At 38.2% G+C, this 21709-nt stretch overlaps 2 protein-coding genes across 2 annotated transcripts; both read left to right on the top strand.

Annotated features, from left to right (window-relative positions):
* Positions 1-285: 285 nt before the first annotated feature.
* LOC136687530 (mucin-21-like) lies at positions 286-10219 on the top strand. Its single transcript, XM_066662002.1, has 8 exons — positions 286-362; positions 748-872; positions 1197-1382; positions 1487-1585; positions 3982-4102; positions 5078-5155; positions 6000-6251; positions 8400-10219. The coding sequence occupies exons 2-8, from the start codon at positions 750-752 to the stop codon at positions 8447-8449; spliced, it is 909 nt and encodes a 302-aa protein (XP_066518099.1). The 5' UTR covers positions 286-362; positions 748-749; the 3' UTR covers positions 8450-10219.
* Positions 10220-13425: 3206 nt separating this feature from the next.
* LOC136687801 (fucolectin-1-like) lies at positions 13426-18862 on the top strand. Its single transcript, XM_066662355.1, has 6 exons — positions 13426-13444; positions 13533-13833; positions 15857-15996; positions 17396-17484; positions 17617-17701; positions 18344-18862. Exons 1-6 carry the CDS (start codon positions 13426-13428, stop codon positions 18370-18372), a joined length of 663 nt encoding a protein of 220 aa, XP_066518452.1. The 3' UTR covers positions 18373-18862.
* The last annotated feature ends 2847 nt before the right edge of the window (positions 18863-21709 follow it).

The raw sequence follows: 21709 nt of genomic DNA, 5'->3' as shown, positions 1-21709 counted from the left end.
AAAACTTTCCACCATTGTGACACTGCTGATCGCCTGCACTCCCCCTAATGTTGAGGACATGCACAACTGACCCACCAAATAAATGCAGGATAGATTTTCGGATTTAATATTCTGACAGATATATAAGATGTCCCACTTTTACTTCAGTCATTAGTTTAATCAAGTAACCATCCAGCTTTAAACTACCCACATCTAATCACTGATGTAAATATCCTTGTTTTGGGTGGAGTTTAATTGATGGTGACTCTTTCTCTGCCTCTATGTCATTGTACTGACAATGTAGAACGCCACTGCACCCAGCTGTGACACAAAGGTAAACCTCCTTATAGGTGATACACCATTCAGAGATACACACAAACACAGTGAGTATTCTTCTCTCTTTATTACTGATGTTAGATTGATGGGATAAAGTAATTATAATAGTCAGAGTTCAATGTAAAATATTAATGTTTTATGTGGGTTATTGACATATTTTGCTACCTTTATGTAATTAACTGCTACAGAGTAAATCTCAGTTTAAAAACCTCTATATTAAATGGGCTAAAGGTCATATCATATCATATATCATAAAGGTGATATCATTATATAGTTGTTTATAGTTTTATATATGTCTTTTTGCATAATCTTCATTCTGACATGTTTATCCTTCTTAGCATGAGCAGTACTTGATATTACTAATATTAGATTTCTGTTTATTTGACATGTACATAAGACGCATACTTTAATAAATATCTCCTGTTTCATTAGCAATGGAGGCTAAATGGATACTTTACTTTTTGCCTGTTGCTATGGCTTTCATGATATGGAGAGTCGAGGCAACACCTCTGAATTCATCTTTAAATTATAGTAACATAGTGCCTCCCAATTACACGGTGAGTAGCAATTCTGCTTACACAATCAATCAATCAGTTTATCAATGTGTCAATGTCTTTGTTTTTTTGTATATTTACTATATTATAATTTTCCAGCTACTAAATTGAAAGAAAGAAAGACAAATACACAAACATATCAATAATAATAAATCATGAAAAAAATGTATGCCAATTTAAATATAAATGAAATAAGAGTACATGTAACATTACTTAATATATGCACTCAAATGCATCATATGTTGTTTGTATTTTTCTGTTCAAGATGTGTGTCAATTTGAGACAATTGGTAACTGATTTTGTACTGAATGTATTAATTTTTGACAGATTTTTAACCAGATTTGTTTCAATAACACAATCACCACCATCATAAACACTTGTGGATCTACAGGAAATGATTCTTGCTTGCGTTTTAGTGCTCAAGCGACATTCACCTCCTCCAATATCACATTTGGTCTGGCAGGAAAAGCAGCCAGCTACATCGCTGTAGGATTCTCCACTGATAACACAACTGTAAGAACTGTGAGATTAATTCAGCAAGAATATGTTATTATAAGTTAAAATGTGGTTATTTGTATATTTGAATGTAAATATATTTATATATTTGCTGTTATTAGGACAGCAATAATACTGTGTATGCCTGTAAAAATGAAAATGGAACGCTGAAGGCAATTCAGGCAACTCTGAAAAATTCCACACTAACTGAGGTTAAAACAGTAAGTCTGTTCATGTCTAATGCTATATTATGATTAACAAAATCACTTGTTCAGTGCATGTGCACATTAATTAGCAGGGTTTCACACTCTACACCCTACATACTGTAGAGAGTTTTAGAGCAGGGAGAACATCATAACATTCAGGTCAGTGGTATCACAATCACAGCTTTGGACCTATGTTTACGTGAGAGCACAAAGATGATGTTAAACGAACAAAACAATCAAAATGAGCATGGAGAAAAAGAAGGCTGAAATGGGGAGGTGATATAACTTTTGTGTGTGTGAAGCCAAACCTCTATAAATTATGGCATGTTTGGTTTGAGGATCTGGATGGTATCCTGGATCCTGAGTAGGTGAGTAGAAAGGGGTTCGTAAGTCGAAGAACTTTAAAAAACAGGTCCATTTTTGAGTGCCACATGATGTGGTACAGGAAGAGCATGATGTTTAGTAAATAGAATGTTCTTATCATGTTCTTGTCAGGCTCGTAGGGTGCGGACTGACGGAGGCGGACGCACACGCTAAAACACGGTTAACTTTAATGAAACAAAATTACAAAACAAACACAAACAGGCTTAAGGGCAAACACGAAGCGGGGAACAGATGAGACAGACCAGGCAACACAACGACTGAGAACTAGAACAAAACTATAGCAGAGACAGACTAGACTGAGGAACAAAAACGGTGATAGGAAACGAAACAACTGGATAAGAAACAACCAAGGTGAAACAACACGACTGGGAAACTAAACGACACGACACGACACGACACGACACGACACGACACGACACGACACGACACGACACGACACGACACGACACGACATGACATGACATGACTTGGACAGAGCAAAACAAAGGTGAAATGTCTGACCAACAGGAGAGACACAAGGGAACTTAAATACAAGACACAGACAAGCTACACCTGGACAGGTAACGAGGGGGCAGGGTAACAGATGAGACACAGACGAAGAGGCGGAACAAAGGCGGGACTAAGGAAACAACAAACAGAGCCATGTGCTGACAGCGAGCACATGGCCGGAAAAACAGACATGACAAGACGAGGGCGTGACATTAATTAATTATGCTGATGACCCAACTGGACCATTCAAGCCCCCAAAGTGCCGCAGCGACTAAGGGGTTGCAATCACACAACGCTATAGTATAGCTGTAAGTTGCTGCACTTGGCAAGTATGTCATTAAAAGATACTGTTCCAGTAGCATATGAGAAAAATAAGTGAGAAAAGGAAGTTAAGAAATGTAAGCATGATCCGAAGGGATGCATGGAAAAACTGAGAAGCCCCAAACAGAATTTGATGGTTTGGAAGAAGGTCCACAGTTTCACCTCAAGAGAGATCAAGAGCTGGAACGTTAGAGCCTGGGAGTGTCCTAGCTGAGTAGGGGAGGGGTTGGAATGAAAGGAGGGGTGAGGATGATGAAGGGAGGGTGGAATGATGATAGGCAATGTGTAGATAACAAGGAAGCCATGCAGCAAGTCGGCTTCAGGGGTCCAGAGTGCTGGTGGGAAGTTGTTTCACACATTACTTTTAGAGAGTGACACACACACACACACACACACAAACAAACACACACACACACACAGAGTGATTGGTTGCTTTACAAATAATTAGAATGAGTTTAACTCATTATTTATTATTGCGCTATTTTCTCTTTTGCTATCACTATCTTTTGAGACAAAAGTGTGTTAATTTATTTGAAGGATTCTTTATGATGTCCTGCTTCCACAAATGACATTTAAAATTTAGTCCTGCACCAGAAAGTTTTGTGATGGACCCACGAGTGCAGACCTTTAATGCCAACAACCTCTGCACCCAGACAATTTTCACATCAAATCCAATCACAGTTTATTTCTCACATACATTGTCAGACACAATACAACAGTGAAATGCTTTGTAGATATCTGCTCACCTTAAATAACAAAACATGGAGAGAATGTTTAGATAAATAGAGATATATAAATAATGTATAAATGAATATATATTTTATGATATTTCTATTGCTGTTGTCTTCAGAGAATGAAAGCACTTCCCTGACTGCAACACAGAGAAAATTAATTGTTGGGAGTGCTGAGGTCTTTTATAATTGTTGGCCTTGGTCCATTTGCTCACTGTTATTAGTGTTAGCTAAATGATACTTGTGGACCTCAATTTTTAAAAAGGGCCAAATATCGTTCATGAAAAGTAAACTTCATGTTTATAATTTACCACCTAGCCATAAAAAGTATCCAGTGTCTAAAAATGAAACAACAACAAAATATGTATGTGCTATCTACATTATTACTGGTGCATGACAAAAGAAAAAATAGAATTCTTATGTAATCTTTATGTATGAAATATAAACTTTGTTTTTATGCTGAAACTGTGTACATTTTCTTTACAGATTACTGCTGCAGACTTTGGTTCTATGAATAATTCATATATCAATTGCTCTTTCACAGTAAACGATCTGAATCTGAGAAGCAGTTATTACACATTTTTTATTATTGGAAATGTCACTAATGGTGAGTACTACATATTTGTATCAGATAATGGAGAGTATGTGGATGTGGGCTGTGTGTGATAAAGACACAGCACTGGTAGTCCTCGGTACATACAGCACACTGCATGTGAACCAAAAGTAGCAAACATATTATAAATGCCCATTAACTCACATGCAACAAAACACATCTGGCCCACTTCTGGTAAATGTCTGTGTCTAGAGCATGTACAGGTGTTAAATTTCCTGTATTAGTAAGAGGCTCAAATTAGCAGAAAAATGTTAGTTGTTGTCAAACTGTTACCTCTGTTGGCTTTTGTGTTACGACTCGTTCTACACCAATTCATTTTATTTATCTCACATACTTTTGGATTCTATGTGTGTATTAACATACGTCACTGAACTTTTTTGGACATTTCTCTATTTGAGGTAATGTATCTCTGTGTTTTTAAGCACTTAGCTGCTTTTATTTACTTATATATAATTTCTGTTGTTTTGAAGTGGGTATTTATGGAGTACGTATGATAAGTAGATGTATTATCCACAGTAGACAGCACTCAGCCATTTTCCAGTTCACAGGAGCAGACTGGACGAAAGTTGAACGCTGTCTACTGTGGGCAACACACAGACACACAGTTTTTGGAATTTTGGTTTTGAAGTTGGTGCTGATGCTTCACTAAAGAATCTTATTGTAGCTAAGGAAGTGTTTAATATACAGAACTAAACAGATAGGGTTATTAACACTCTGAATGTCAAATCAAGGACAAATACCCACATCAAAGAAGGCAAGGCAAGTTTATTTATAAAGCACCTTCGAAACAAGAGCATTTCAAAGTGCTTTACAGAAAGGAAAAGAAAAGAAAATAAAATAAAAGGGAAATTGTTTTTTATCCCTCTCAATTCTGTACAAACCTAACCAACAAATTAAAATGTCATTAATTACTTTTCTGATCAATAGTTTTAATCTAATAATGTTCTATTCTTCTGCTCCTGATTTTAGGACTTCAGGGGACTGTGACCATGTACCCAAACAAAGTAAATTTCCTAGCCAATGCATCTTCATGTTCTGAAGCTACAGGTAAGAGCTGTGTAGAGGACAACCAAATTAGACCATGTGAAAATGGTTTTCAACATTAAAATACAACATTCACAATTTTAATTTAAAAAATACTATATATAAAGTTCTGCTAACTGTCCAGTATTTTTAGATGCTCAAAACCTGTCTAACGTGTTTATGAAGCCCCACTGTCAATAAATGGCTCTCTCTATGGTTTGCTACGCTTTCTCTCCCTGCTCACTGCAGAGAAGAGATCTGGGTTTTTTGGACAACAAATGGACCTCCAAATGTTGAAAAGCTTAAATCAACATGAGGATATTGCTCTATTCCTGACTCTTAAGTTAAGGAGAGCTCTTACTGCATGAAAGTAAACCGAAAGTGCCCCGAAAAGGAACAATTTGAGTTACAATTTACTTTCTGTGGAAGTTCAAACAGTAAATGTACCTAGAAAATGTTAATGCAACATAAAGGTTTTTAAATTTCTTTCTTTTAAGGAAAATGGTCATAAAACACCATTTAGCAAGACACATTCCCACTTTATTACCAGCAAACAGAATTTTAAAAGTCCAGAAAATACTAGAAAAAATGTATTAATATACATTAGTTTGAAAAGCTTTCAGACACTGGGACCTCAGCAAACCACAATGAGAGCTATTGTCTTCAATAGAAGAAACAGTGGAATGGGGGGGATCTTCCAAGAATGATAACTTCTCCTTCGTATTAAATAAATAAATGAATAAATGGATAAATAAATATTTATGTTATTTTATATTTATATTGATTTATTTCATATGAAATAATAATTAAATGTACCAATTATTCAGATATTCAAAATGCAACAGCACTTCATTTCTTCATTTATTAGGAAATCAAACGAATGCCACGTACCCTGGACATTACAACAGTACAGGTCATGGAGCTAACAACGCTACTGTCCCTGTAAATAACAACAGTACATGTCATGGAGTTAACAGCACTACTGGCCCTGTAACTAACAAGAGTACAGGTAATGGAGCTAACAGCACTACAAGTTCAGGGTCCAGCCGCACTACAAACTCAGGAGCCAACAACCAACATGGCATGAGCAACAATGCAATTAACCCCACTGCAGCCAATGGTAAATATAATATTCAAATTTTATTAAAGTTAGCTGTGTTTTCACTGTTGTCCATTTAGATCCATATCTTAATTTTATTAATCATCCTTTAGCCAACAGAAACAATTAGATATTTCTTCTCAAAATCAACAGTGGGTTTTCTGCAGAAACTGCTTAATTTTCTGAAAATGCTTTACACTAGTACACTAAAGGCTTTACACTAATTCAGCCACATATACAAAAGTGAGATCAGGACTAATCCCAGAAGTATGGAGCTCCATCAACTAAAGACAGCTGTTTTCTAATACCCAATTCAGGTGGGAGTTATTTAGCCACATTGATTCATTCATTGTCTGTAACTGCTTATCCAATTCAGAGTCACTGTGGTGCCAGAGGCTACCCAGAATCACAGGGCGCAAGGCAGGAACACACCCTGGAGGGGGCACCAGACCTTTGCAGGGAGACACACACTCACAAACTCAATGGATATTTTGAATCGCGAATCTATCTACCAACATGTGTTTTTGGACTGTGGGAGGAAACCGGAGCACCCGGAGAAACCCACACAAATACAGGGAGAACACAAATATAGGGCTGCGTGATATGACCAAAAACTCGTATCCAGATATGCCTAAAAAAATGGCGATTATACGATACAATGTTATGAAAAACTATGTGTTTATTTTTACTCCAAAAAGAATATGCTGCATTATCTGACCATAATTATCAACTGTATGTCTAAGAAATAGTGATGTCCTGATCAAGTTTTTATTTTTGCCACAATCCCGATATGAGCCTTTAAACACCGAGCATCTGCTGATTCTGAGTCACAATCTGATACTTAGATTTTCCAAATAGTACTGTTACACAGGGCATACTTCAAGTAAACTCATGTTAAGAAACAAACGGCCTGCATCCAAGCTACTGCTTAATTTTTTTTAATAACAAAGTAAACAAATGGTGTCTTCACAAACAGCTCAAATACATAATTTCATTTAATAATTTTAATCTTATATGAAATTATCTAATGTGATTTTAATGTATAATTACTTAAATATAATGAAGTTACTTTGAGACGCAGTGCTAAAATGAGATTTTAATTTATTTTTTAAGCACTGACCTGTTTTTCTTACCGTTGCCATAAAATCAACAAACCCCTGTAGTACGGACTGTGACTCCATTGGCTGCAGCACTAAACTATAGACAGTCTGGCTGCTGATTGGCTAAATAGAAGTGATGACCAATGAGAAGCGCATTCTCTGTATGAGAGCCGTGGAGTATCTGCCCCTCCCTCCGGCTGAGACAGAGCAGTGTGTCTCAAAAAAATTATGGTCTTAACAGCTCTCTTTTTTGGAATTAAAACTTCGACACTGGTTTCAGTTTTGTCCTTTGTTGACTTACTCACTCGTTATCAGAGAGGTAGACTTGAGGGTGCACGGTAAATGTGCTGAGAACTGCTCCAGCAGCATACACAAACAAAGGCAGGACTGCGTGATGTGTGTGTGTGTGTGTCTATTTAGGCGTAGGTAGTTGCACGCGAAAGAAAGAAAAACAGCTGAATGGGACATTTGTGCACTTTTTTAAATATACTCAGATGGAAACCTGTGTATCCTCTGCATACTCGATATAAGAAATTAGGCCATTTTCAAAAATACTCTTAAATACTAATATTCCAAATACTATGGAATGTATCGATATATCCCACAGCTTTAGCTTCAGTAGAAGTCATGTTCACATGCCTGCGTCAGAAGCTCGTGCTTACCTCTCAATATTGCGATACGGTAAATGTTGTATCGGATTAAAAACATACCAGTATTATCGTGAACGATATTATATCGGCAACACCTAGAGAACACACCAATCTCCTCACAGACAGTCACCCGGAGCGGAGCTTAAACCCACAACCCCAGGACCCTGGAGCTCTTTGACAGCGGCATTACCTATTGCACCAACATGCTCCTTTGTTCATGGCAATTTTAGGTTCATATATAGCTGCAGAACACCCCAGTCTGAAGGGTAATACTTTTCTAAGGAGATTACTCAATCCTCAATTGAAAGATTTTTGTTAGAAATAAGGTGTAAAAAAGTCGTCATTAATTTGTTCATTTGAAATAAATAATTGAATTGAATTTATTTTAAACCATTTTCTCCATTCTTTTCCTCTAACAGTGTTTCTGGTCCTGATCTGTGCTGCCGTGTTGGCTCTGTTGTCAGGATGATCTCCGGCTAGTCATGGTGGATGGTGGATGTTGCCTGTGTGTGCTGATCCAACAGTTAACAATGATTAAGATTTAGTTACGAAAGCTTTCTGCATTATTTTGCATGTGTCCTATATACCCCATGGCTTTATATATTTCATTTTCAAAATTTGTATGTTTTCTGTATCTACTGCTCTTGTGATTTCACAAATGTTTTAAACTTCAGGAGCAAATATTTTGAGTACAAACTTGATCATGCAACAAGTATTTGCACTGGTATTTTAGATATAGTGATATTTTGTTCTTCTGAGTATACACTACATTGCCAAAAGTATTCACTCATCCTTCCAAATCATTTAATTCGGGGTTCCAATCACTTTTATGGCCACAGGTTAATAAAACCAAGTTCCAAGGGAGGCAGACAGCTTTTACGAACATTTGTGAAAGAATTTGTCACACTAGTCTAGTCGTGAAAATTTCCTCACTACTATATATTCCACAGTTAACTGTCAATGGTATTACAACAATTTGGAAGGGGTTGGGAATGACAGCAAATCAGCCACAAAGTGGTAGGCCACATAAAATGAGTATACTAAGGTGTATAGTACACAGAGCTCATCAAATTTCCATAGAGTCAATGGCTACATCTCCCCCAACATCATGTGGCCTTCAGTTTAGTGCATAGAGAGCTTCATGGAATGGGTTTCCATGGCCAGGTAGCAGTATCAAAGCCTTAAATTACAAAGCAAAATGCAAAGCAGCGGTTTTACAGTGGTGTAAAGCATGCCGTCACTGGACTCTAGAGCAGTGGAGACATGTTTTAACTGGAGCGACAAATCTCACGTCTCCATCTGATTTGACAGTTGCCAGGAGAATGAGACTTGACTGACTGCATTGTGCCAAGTGTGAAGTTTGATGCAGGGGGATTATGGTGTGGATTTGCTTTTCAGGATTTGGGCTTGTTCCCTTTGTTCAAGTGAAAGGAACTCTTAATGCTTCAGCATACCAAGAGATTTAGGACATTTTCATGCTCCAGACTTTGTGGGAACAGCTTGGGGAAAGCCGTTTCCTGTTCCAACATGACTGTGCACCAGTGCACAAAGCAAGTATGGTGTGGGAAAACCTTGACTGGCCTTCACCAAGTCCTGACCTCACACCATTGAGAAGAATTAGAGCAAAGACAGTGAGCCAGGCCTTCGCATCCAAAATCAATGTGTGACCTCACAAATGCGCATCTGGAAGAATTGTCAAAATTCCCTTAAACACACTCCTAAACCTTGTGAAAGCCTTCCCAGGACAGCTGAAGCTGTTATAGTTGCATAAAATGCACCAACATCATATTAAACCTTATGGAGTAACAATGGGATATCACTCGAGTTCATATGCACACGAAGGCAGCCAAGCAAATACTTTTGGCCATATAGTGTACACACACTAGAACAGAAGAAAAGGATGATGGTAAATTTAACAAAACAATGAACTATGAAGATTGATTTTTATTAACACATATTACCATTCTAATCCATGCCATTAATTGATCAATAATCCTAACTGAACAGTGGAAGTCACATCGTGGTGTTTTGTATCTGCGCTTTATACCAATCAAAGCTATTTGTTGTGGTATGTTTCCAAACTAATTCTGAGTTAAAGACACAATTATGTTTTGATGCTTTGCAATAAACTGCAAATAATTATTTATAAATCATGAAGTAAGAATTATATATTATTTGTTATTTAGTGTACTTCCAGTTAATATTTCTGTGATGATGATGATGATGATGATGTCTTAAATCGAATAAACATTTTTAAATTATTAATTTGATAACTTTATTGTAAATCTGTTTGTGGCATAATGTTTGTATTGTATTTGAGGAAACATTCAACATTCAGTAAATTCTACTCAGATATGTACTTGTGTGGCTCCATCCATAGTTTTTTTTGTTTGTTTGTTTTTTGACAAGCTGCTATTCTGCCTATTTTCATGTTGTCAGATCAGAAAACATTTTTTTAATGAGTTTTGATTTGTCTGAATGAGGATAAATGGCAATTCGTCATGCTAATTTTCTAGCAGAGGAGTGTTTTTTTTGTGAGTTTTATGAGATTCATTTTTTCATATTCTGAAGCCACTAAATCCTGTTCTGTGTCACAGTGGGTCTAGAGCTTATCTGGAATCATTGGGGGCAAGGCAGGAATACACCCTAGACAGGGCACCAATCCATCACAGGGCATCACACATTCACCCAGTCATTCACAGTTAAACCCACGCAGACACAGGGAGAACACATCAAACTCCTCAAAGAGAGTGGCTAGGGTGCAGGGATTGAAACCATAACGTCAGGAGCTGTGTGGTAGGGAAATTACCCAATACAAAATCTGTTTGTGTTTTTACATGTCATTAAAGAATATATCAGTGCCAATCCAGATGTTTATTTTCAAGCTCCTGCATAACATCACAAACAAGTGTGCAACCCATTTCCAATCCTCCTCATCATCACACAAGTCCATACACCAGCACTTACTTACAGATCTAAACACTCTCCTAGCATTGTCTGAATACATAATAACTTATGAATAATTTATGATAGCTGAGGGTCTCTTGAACATGAAAATAGTCATATGTCCAAATTTTTTATGGTTATAAGTGGAAAGAATGTTTCTTCACGTTTGTTCTCTTTCTTACACTAAACATACATCATAGTTTAGAAATCTCTTAAGAGTGTAATTCTTCCCAATTTTTCTGAACTACGGCTGAGTGTCAATCTTCGTTTTACAAAATGGACACAATGGCAGCAATCCTAGTTATCGAGCTGAATAAATACCAAGACGTATTTTCTACATATCATGAACAAGGGTGCCAATAAACAGTGCTACCCATATAGTAGTGGTATATTCAAAAATAAGATCTGAACATGTCCTTTGCATCGGAACATCACATTTGCCTTGTTTTGTTGGTCTTCTAATGGTTACTGCACACAGACATAATACATTTGCCTTTCAAATAGCCCCTTGATTTGTTGCAAACTCTCAGTTGATGGTCAGTTCAGGTCAGGATCAAGACAGTCGAAGGGTAAACAATAAGGTCACAGCTTTGTGCAGCGTTGGGACAGAGTGACAGAGATCACTCACTCACTCCGCTGTCTTCCAAAACTGAAAGAGAGAGAGAGACCGAAAGGAAGACGCACAGAAAGTAAACACTGAATCTGAAGACGCACAACAAGGGACAAAAGGAGAGGGTCTGTACACATTTCCTGACTTTGGATGCTAGAGGTGACCTTCAGAATAATTCATATGCCATCTTGTCTTTCCATGATGATCCAAAGCTTTTGTTTTTCATTTCTTTTTTTTCCCAACATGTTATGACAGATGGACCAATAGGCACTGAACATAGTTACGTTAACTTACATAAAGTAATGATGTTTTTCATTGTGGAGATTCTTCTGACAGCGAATACATTTGTAAATGTGTGTATAAGCTGTTCCTGTTTTTCACATTTGTTTAACAGAAAATGAAGATGTTGTACAGGTGCCTGCTTCTTCTTTCAGGTAAAACTCATTTGAGGACTGATTGCAGAAAGACTTGACATTCTGAGATCAGATTTTAGATACAACTATATGTGAAAAAGTCTGGCCAAAATCCCTCATTTTGTTTAGCAGAATAGGCAGAATTCACTTAAAATGTACACGGTATGTATAGGCACATATGGGCACTCCTTTTATTGAGTGATAGGTGTTACTTTTAGGGAACTTTTGTACATTGGTGGGGAATTGCAGTTCTCTTTTTGAGGTTTGTTTACATTCAGAAGTGCAGCAACTTTTAAGCTGGAATTGTATATTTGAGGAAAAAAACTACTATAATTTGTACATGGCTGAAATATAATTGTCTCTTTGAATTACCACAGAATAATTAGCAGTTTGTGGCATCTATGATGCAGCTGGCAGTCTCCCAAATTTACTGGGCTCCTACCTTAATAATCTGAAACAGCAAATACAAGCCAATATTTCCCGTGTATGGATCATATGGAGAATAATGCAAAAACATCACCTCTTTCATGTTTTTTAACATTTGGAGTGTTCTGTGAGCAAAGAGAGAGTAAGCCTAGCATATATGACTGAGCCACTTTGTTTTGTACTCGTTTACTGAGACAGTGTCCTTATAAACACATTAGACAGGTTTCAGCCTATAAACAGATAGTAGAGCTACCAAATGGTGAGGAAACACCTTTTGATTTTTATAAAAAATTGTTTGTTGATTACAGTTGTGAATGTTGCTGAGCTGTAGAGTTTATGAATCTCCATAGGAAAGTATTGCTCATATAGTGAGACATTCTGGAGCAGCTGCACATGAACAAAAAGGTCAATATACCCAATGACAAGCATCAGGTAGAGAGGTAGAAACGTTCCCAGTATTGGGCTGCATTCTCTTGAAAGCTGAAGCACCATTTTGGCCATGTGTTAAAGGAAATGACACGTTCGTATTTGCAAAGCAAATGTACAGAGTTTAAATGCTCTGCTGCCTCTATAACTGAGGCAGAAAGGAAAACAACAGTTTAATTTCCATTGTGTCAAGTGGACAAATGTGCCTGTCACATGTTTATGACTTGGAGGGACCGGGCAAGCACATGCCTGTGTCCGAGACACGGGACGCCAGCTAACCTCTATTATTTAAATTGCTCTTTACACAACAACACAGCTCAGTGAATCTGGAAGAGCCGGTTAAATACACAGTTCTGTTACGTATGTAACACATATGTATATACGTATGTTTAATGTGAAAATATTACGTATGTTCACATTCAGAAATAACAAATCTGAATTGGTGTCCTGGTTTATTTATTAATTATGTAAACATAAGAATGATATATTTACAAAAAAAAAAAATCCTCATGAGGTCTGTCTAAGTCTGCACTTTCCTTGGATGCAGTTGTTTGTAAATTATAGACTGTATTCAGTAGCTCTTGGAACATTTTCACAGGTGCATGCATTTGGCCACATCAACTCATGAGCAGATTAACTACAGGTAAGAATCAAAGAGCAACAAAACCTTTCTTTAGGAGTACTGACCATTTAAGGACATTTATACTAAAAAGGTCTTTTCTCTTGTCCAGCGGCCACCTCACCTCAGACAAATGTGGCCTTAGGAAAAATTGCTACCCAGTCACCAACAACGTACCCTGACTATCCTGCACCTCTTGCCATTGATGGGAACAAAGACACTGAATTTAGTGCAGGGACTTGCACAGCTACGGTTTATTCCCTTCAACCCTGGTGGAGGGTGGATCTGTTGGCTCAGTACCAGATTAGCAGCGTGGTCATTACCAACAGAGTTGACTGTTGTCCACAAAGGATAGATGGTGCTGAAATACGCATTGGAAACTCCTTAGAAAACGATGGCAACAATAACCCCAGGTAAATCTTATTTTTATCAACATAGAAAATAATAGAACATAAAAGAATGAAGAATACAAATGTGCAGCCAAGGCCTCCGATCAACAAGTCATGCTTGGTCGGGGTATTAAAGGAACACTAAGTAAGATTTGGCTTTTATGCTTTTGGGGCTCCCCTTGTGTAATTCATTATTACAACACTGTACGGAAATCAATGAGAAGGGACAGGGAAATGGGTTGTTGTTTCCTACCCTCCTCCATACATTACAAAGTGTAGTTTCTGCTGTGCTGAGCCCAGAGTTGCTCTATTCTCCCATTCTCAAAATGATTTTGAAACTATCTTTATGATATCTGCATTAAGAGGAAAGGACATTGTTTGCTGCAGCACAAAGGCAACAGTATCTACCAACATTTATTTAAGAATATTTTTAATGTTCAAACAACTTATTCTGTATCAGTTTTATCAAAACTCAGTTAATTGGAAATCTAAAGAGTTCATTAGATAGATAGATAGTCTTACCCTTAGAGATAGGACTGTTGTGGTGAGAGAATTTCCCATGCTGTATTTTATCAGGGCTCAACAATGCAATATGTGAAATTCATTCATTCATTATCTGTAACCCTTATCCAGTTCAGGGTCGCGGTGGGTCCAGAGCCTACCTGGAATCAATGGGCGCAAGGCGGGAATACACCCTGGAGGGGGCGCCAATCCTTCACAGGGCAACACAGACACACATTCACTCACACACTCACACCTACTGAAACTTTTTGAGTCACCAATCCACCTACCAACGTGTGTTTTTGGACTGTGGGAGGAAACCGGAGCACCTGGAGGAAACCCTCGCAGACACAGGGAGAACACACCAACTCCTCACAGACAGTCACCCGGAGTGGGAATCGAACCCACAACCTCCAGGTCCCTGGAGCTGTGTGACTGCGACACTACGTGCTGCACCACTGTGCCGCCCCAATATGTGAAATTACCATCCCAAATTACTTAATCCATACGGATTCCAGTGCTATGGTCCTCACTGTCACCTGGAACCGACATAAACTGTGCCTTTTGATGCTGCTCCATGACTCTGTGACGGTGGAGGCAGTTGGCCTTCGATAGTTGGATTATAGGTTGCTAGATGAGATCTCAAATTCGCATTTCTCCATTTCACAGAGACTTTTCTGGCAAAGATTTCATAAATTGCCTGGTCTGAATTGCCTGGCTCTCCCTTTTCATTCGGTTGAAAGTTGAAATGCTGCATTTGGTTTTGCGACTAGGATTGCTGTCATTGTGTCCATTTTGTAAAATGAAGACTGACACTCATTCAGCCACAGTTCAGAAAATTTGGGAAAAATTACACTCAACATTTTTTAAGATTTAAAAACAAATTTATTTAACATTCATTAACCCCACCCATCCCCCACCCTCAAGAAAGGCCGTGCAAAAAAGGGAAGACATGTATAAATTGCGGTGGAGATGGTTCTTGCCATTCCTTGTGATGGGCTGGTCAATAGCACAGTATTCCAATATTGCGGGTATTGCGACATTATTTAGAGACAAATATGTTGTTACTCTTTCTGGAAAAAAAAGAATGCATAATGGGGCAGTTGCCTTCATGAGACTGGGGTGGAATCCAAGATCGTACACTGATTATTAAGCATAGTCTTTTACAAAGGCATACACTTTATTGGGTGTTTTTTTCTGAAATCAGCTGTCCATGTCATCAAGAGATCTGTCTTTGTGGTGAGGCATGAACAGTTTTCACATCATGGAGTTCTCACAACTCATTGCTCCCTAGCATCTCAACACAGAACCACGTCTCTCACATCAAGAGAGAGTCAACAGTATCCGGCTTCATATAAAAACAAACTTACTGGGAATATTGTATTAGACAATAGAAAATTAATAATACATGTGTTATTTCCTTGCTGGTGTTGGATGTGTTAATAGGAGGCCTGCAGAAAGAAGATACAGAGGATTAAACGTGATTTTTTATGTTGGTTTGAGAGTGGATATCTTTATTATTAATATGCAATAAATCTTTCTACAGATGTGCTGTCATCAAATATACATCTGATAGTTCATTATACAACTTCAGCTGCAATATGATTGGTCGATATGTGAATGTAATCATCCCTCAAAATGGAACAACTCTGACCCTTTGTGAAGTGGAAGTCTATGGAGTTCTAGGTTTGTTCATTCATTCATATTTTGTAATTGCTTCATCCTGAACCTACCCTCTGTGATTGGGTGTAATTCAGGAAGAGAGCCTGTCCATTACATTGAACATAATGCAGTACACTAAACAGTTAATTTGTGCAACAATATCTCTGATTTTATCATTTAATTATCGTTAATCATACCACACTGCCACTGTGTGCATTTTCTACTTTGTTAAATTCGTGCTTGTAGAATAGTAAGCTGTTGCTTATACGCTCTTTTTGGTATTGGGAATTTCACAAGAAAAACAATGGTGTGCTTGGTTTTAACGTAACTTTATTCTGTCATGAGTTATTTACAAGTTTCTGACCACTTATAAAATGTGTTCAAAGTGCTGCCCATTGTGTTGGATTGTCAGTGCAACCCTCTTCTCCCACTCTTCACACACTGATAGCAACACCGCAGGAGAAATGCTAGCACAGGCTTCCAGTATCCATAGTTTCAGGTGCTGCACATCTCATATCTTCACAGCATAGACAATTGCCCCAAAGATAAAAGTCTAAGGGGTCAGATCGGGAGACCTTGGGGGCCATTCAACTGGCCCACGATGACCAATCCACTTTCCAGGAAACTGTTCATCTAGGAATGCCCGGACATGACACCCACAATGTGGTGGTGCACCATTTTGCTGGAAAAACTCAGGGAACGTGCCAGTGTCAGTGCATAAAGAGGAAAACACATCATCATGTAGTAATTTCCCATATCCAATGGCCTTGAGGTTTCCACTGATGAAGAACAGCCCTATTATCTTTGTACCCCATATACCACACCATACCATCAAGACGTGCAGCACCTGAAACTACTGATACTGGAAGCCTGTGCTAGGATTTCTCCTGTGGTGTTGCTATCAGTGTGTGAAGAGTGGGAGAAGCGGGTTGCACTGACAATCCAACACAATGGGCAGCACTTTGAACACATTTTATAAGTCGTCAGAAACTTGTAAATAACTCATGAAAGAATAAAGTTACGATAAAACCGTGAAAAAAGCACACCATTGTTTTTCTTGTGAAACTCCCAATAAGTTTGATGTGTCACATGACCCTCTTCCCATTGAAAAAACAAAAGATGGATCCAAAATGGCCAACTTCAAAATGGCCACCATGGTCAACACCCATCTTGAAAAGTCTCCCCCCTCCCATATACTAATGTGCCACAAACAGGAAGTAAATATTACCAACTATTCCCATTTTATTAAGGTGTATCCATATAAATGGCCCACCCTGTAGTATGCTCCCACATGTTTAAAATAGATGAAGTACAGAACCTCTGACAGCACCAGGCCACTAGGTGTCAGTATAGCAGTTGATCTATTGCTGCTGTCAGCTGAATGACAGATGCTAAATACTTTCACTGTTATCATTTCAACTAGAAGTTATTAATAAATTAAATCTGCGGGTGAAGTTCCACACCAGTGAGGATATGACCAATTCTACAACCAGTCACAACATCCTTCAAAAGGTATTTGTTTGTGTGAAGAGGAGAAAACAATATTCTGATGTTATGTTATTAAAATGCACTTCTATGAATGATACAATTAGCATATTGATTATAAAAGTGAAAACACAATTGTATCATCATATCTCTCCACAGCTTCTACCTGTTCTGTCCAATGAAATGGTGCCCACACTTAAACTTTACTGGACTCGGCAACCAGAACTGGAACATGAAAATCAAGGTAAGAAAGAAAAGAGAGTGTTATGGAATTAAAGCTCTGTTGCACACTGGGGCTTTGTGACAGACTGCAGCTGCAAATCAGTGCTTTACCTGGAACACCAAGTCTTATAGTTGTCACAGCAAAGCTAATCAATTCCATCCACATCGGCAAGAGCAAGTACTGCTTTGCTCTGCCACAAGATGGAGGCAGACAGCAGCCTCCAAGGCAATTAACAGCATCTGCTGAGCTCCTAAAAAAAGGAGAACCTTCCCTGAACTTCATGCTCAGTTTTGAGTCTGTCATTCTAAATGCTTTTGGGGGAGACTCTTAACTTTTTTTAAAACTATTTTGTGTCCTCAAACTAAGCCTTGAGTGATTCTCAGAATAAGTAGCAACATCATTCTTGAGAGTTACCTTAAAGACCAGTGTTTAACAGCTTTATTTTCTGTTTGTTTACATCAGCTCTGAACTTGAGCCCAACACAGACTCAGCAGTAGCTCACCCCAAAACCCCATGATGCCATAACTTCCCCACCCCTGGGGAACAGTGTTCAGTCCAGGGGTTGGCCACCTTTATACACCTTGGCTTTGGGACGCGTTAAAGTGTTAAAATGTGTGAGTACACAGAGCTACAATCATCTCCCTTTGTTGTTTTGTAATGCAGGAGGCAGCAGTGAGCGTTGTGGTGTTTAGGCTGATGCTCTTAAAGAAGAAAATGAAGATGATGATGAAGTACAGAAAAAGTCATTGAAACTGCAGTTGAATTTGTGTGTGTTTTTTTTCTTTATGAGCTTTATTTAGCTGTAATTATTATCATTTATTATTTAGCTCTGTGTGTTTTTGTAATATAGCCTTAGGCTAAAGTTTGGGGTGAGGAGGATTCAGAGCCAACTTGGAATCATGGCAGGAACACACCCTGGACCGGTCCCCAGGACATCAAACACTCTCCCAGTCCCTCACACTTGTGGACAATTTTACACAGACACAGTCTCTCACACACACACACACACACACACCTGTGGCCAATATCACACACTCATCCAGTCACTCCCAGGCTCACATCTGTGGACATTCTCACACACAGTTAATTCACATACCAACAAGCGTTTTTAGACTGTGCACCCAGAGGAAACCCACACTGAAACTGAGAGAACACAGTAAATGAGTGTACACAATTACAGCTCCACCATGCTGCCCCTTCAAAAGGAAACAAATAAAGACCTCCACAGAGTACACAATTAAATATGTCTGCAATTTTATGCGTTATCTATAATCTAGTAGAATACAAAATATAGACTGTGGCATGTGAACAATGCCATGTTTTATTTTTATCTTTCCAGAAGTTTACATTCACTACAAAATTACACTGTAACTTGTAGGAGAAATTCAACCAACCAGGGGGACCCAAACTTTTGCACACGACTAATAAATCTATTCATTCAAATGTTATTAACAGGAGATATTACTGTTGTATTTGCGCTCTTCATAAATGAAGGAAATGTAGAGTTCAATTAATGAGTCATCCAGCTTAGAAAGCTACCACAAGATCTATAAAAAATTACTAGAATTCAAAATGGATGTGTTTAACCTACAAACATGCTTCACATAGCAGAATAACCAGTAGTGCCCACAATGAATGGTGTCATCTGCATTTAACCAATCTGTGGCAGTAAACACACACGCACAAGTGCACTAGGGTGAACACACACAGTTGTCGAGAGTGCTCTACTGGGGAGCAGTTGTGGGCCTTGCTCAAGCCGTGGATTGAGGAAGGAGGACAGTGTTGGTCCTTCACTCCCACCTCCCCCAATTTTCCTGCCCTTTCAGTCCTAAGCCCTCTTCTCTAACCATTAGACCACAGCTAATGGCAGTAGATCAGTGAGTAACCCTGGTCTTGTCATCACCCCCTCACACAGTCATCACCATCATGCAACCAGCAAAGGGCGAACCTGCAGATTTAAATGTCCTATTAGCTTTGTCTGAATGCATAATAACATTTACGAATGGCTAAGTATTTTTTCTTTAACTTAAAGTAAAACTGTCATAACCACCAAGACAAGTTTATACACTTATCTACTCGTGACCAAAGGTGCCAGTGATTATGGTGCTACCCATGTAACCCTAACCCTGTTTGTATATGAAGAATAAAGGTGGAATTTCCTGAACATCACATTTGCCTCGTGTTGTTGGTCTTCGGAAGGTTACTGCAGACTGAAAGATTGCATTTGCCTTGCAAATTTTTCAGAGTCCCTTGATTTGTCACAAACTCTCAGTTGATGGTCAGGTCAGGTTTAAGACAGTTGAAGTATAAACAATAAAGTTACATATTTCTGTGCAGCCTCAGGAAAGAGTGATAGAGAGTCTTCCAAAACTGCGTTTGTCTAGTTCTCAGACAGACAAAGAGAGAAAGAGAGAGAGAGAGAGAGAGAGAGAGAAAGAGAGAGAGAGAGAAAGAAAGGAAGGGGGACGCACAGAAAGTAAATTTAAAATCTGAAGACCCACGACAAAGGACAAGGTCTCTACACAGTTGCTGATTTTGGATGCTAAAGGTGACTATCAGATTCATTCACATGTAATCTTGTCTTTCCATCCTGGTCAAAAGCCTACAGTTTGGCATTCTTGGAAAAATTCTTTAAATCAACTTTGATTGGCAAGTTATAATTTTGGTGATACAAGGCTGAGTTATAGAGTATAGCTTTTGATTGCTGGCATTTTAACATTTCCAGTTTTACTTTTTCCCCCTAAATTGTTGGAAATCCAAGATGGACCAATAGACACTGAATAAAAAACACTTAAAATCTAATAACATTCATCTAAACTATGTTTCTTCTTCTCTAAATCTGTTATTGTGGAGATACAACATTTTGTTCTAACAGTGAATAGATATGAACTTTTATCTTCTTTTACATTTCATTGGTTTAACAGAAAATGAAGATGTTGTACGGGTGGCTGCTTCTTCTATCAGGTAACACACATTATACGTACATATGATTATTGAAAGTGTAGCAAAATCATGACACTCTGAGATCAGATTTTATAAGATACACCTATGTGAACAAATGTAAGTGTTCAAGGTCCCTCACTACGTGTAGCTGAAGAGTAGAATTGGCTGAATTCACTTAAAATCTACACTGCATATCCAGGCATTTATGGCCACACCTTTTAATGAGCGATTTCAAAGGTGACATTTCTGATTTCATTCAAAAGACACTTTATAAAATTCTGAGGAGGTTTTCTTCTTTCTTCATTATAAACCGGTCTCATGTATGAACCAAGATGAGGATATTGCTCTATTCCTGCTCCTTAGATATCTTATCTTTGCTTACTTAAGGGGGAATTGACTCTAAATTCAGGAGACCACTCATTGTATGAAAGTAGGCACAGACTGCTACAACAAAACAACTATAAAATATTTATAATATAATTATAAAATGAGTATCTGAGGTAATTCAAACAGTGAATAAAAACTGACAGACAAGTTCAACTTCAATAACGTACAAAGTGTTTTTTCCCCAAACATGCCATTCCACCTTAAAAGACATAGAGCTTTTGAATGTAAACAAATCAGAGTGAGCACAAATCAGCACTTCACAGAATCGTTGACCTTGCCTTAAGGGACAGCCATTTCTGACAGGTTTATAGTTTGTAAATTCTCCATAGGAAAGCATTGCCCGTATAGGGAGAGGCTCTGGAGCAGCTGCACATGAAAAAAAGGTCACTATACCCAATGACAAGCATCAGGCAGAGAAGTAAGAGGGCCTCAGTATTGGGCTGCATTCTCTGGAAAGCTGGAGCACCATTTTGGCCATGGGTCATAGACAATGACGCGTTCATATTTGCAAAACAAAAGTACAGAGTTTGCCTCGCAACTGAGGCTGAAACACTTTCATTTCCATTGTCTCGGGTGGAAATGTGACTGTCACGTGTTTATGTGAAGCCACCTGACCTCTATTTTTTAAAATTGCTATTAAAACAACACAACAACACAGCTCAGTGTACCTAGAGACTTTTAAATACCCATTTCTTTTAC

Source organism: Hoplias malabaricus, chromosome 2 (assembly GCF_029633855.1).
Source record: "Hoplias malabaricus isolate fHopMal1 chromosome 2, fHopMal1.hap1, whole genome shotgun sequence".
Lineage (NCBI taxonomy): Eukaryota > Metazoa > Chordata > Actinopteri > Characiformes > Erythrinidae > Hoplias > Hoplias malabaricus.
Note: the sequence above shows the minus strand (reverse complement) of the source record. Positions and strands in the feature narration are given on the sequence as shown.

Excerpts from the sequence above, each read along its gene's own strand:
- LOC136687801 (XM_066662355.1), top strand. Across the intron at positions 13,834-15,856 it reads GATGGCAACAATAACCCCAG|ATGTGCTGTCATCAAATATA; the intron begins GTAAATCTTATT and ends ATCTTTCTACAG. Across the intron at positions 15,997-17,395 it reads GGAAGTCTATGGAGTTCTAG|AAGTTATTAATAAATTAAAT; the intron begins GTTTGTTCATTC and ends CATTTCAACTAG.
- LOC136687530 (XM_066662002.1), top strand. The coding sequence starts at position 750 with ATGGAGGCTAAATGGATACTTTACTTTTTGCCTGTTGCTATGGCTTTC. Across the intron at positions 873-1,196 it reads TAGTGCCTCCCAATTACACG|ATTTTTAACCAGATTTGTTT; the intron begins GTGAGTAGCAAT and ends AATTTTTGACAG. Across the intron at positions 1,586-3,981 it reads CACTAACTGAGGTTAAAACA|ATTACTGCTGCAGACTTTGG; the intron begins GTAAGTCTGTTC and ends TTTTCTTTACAG.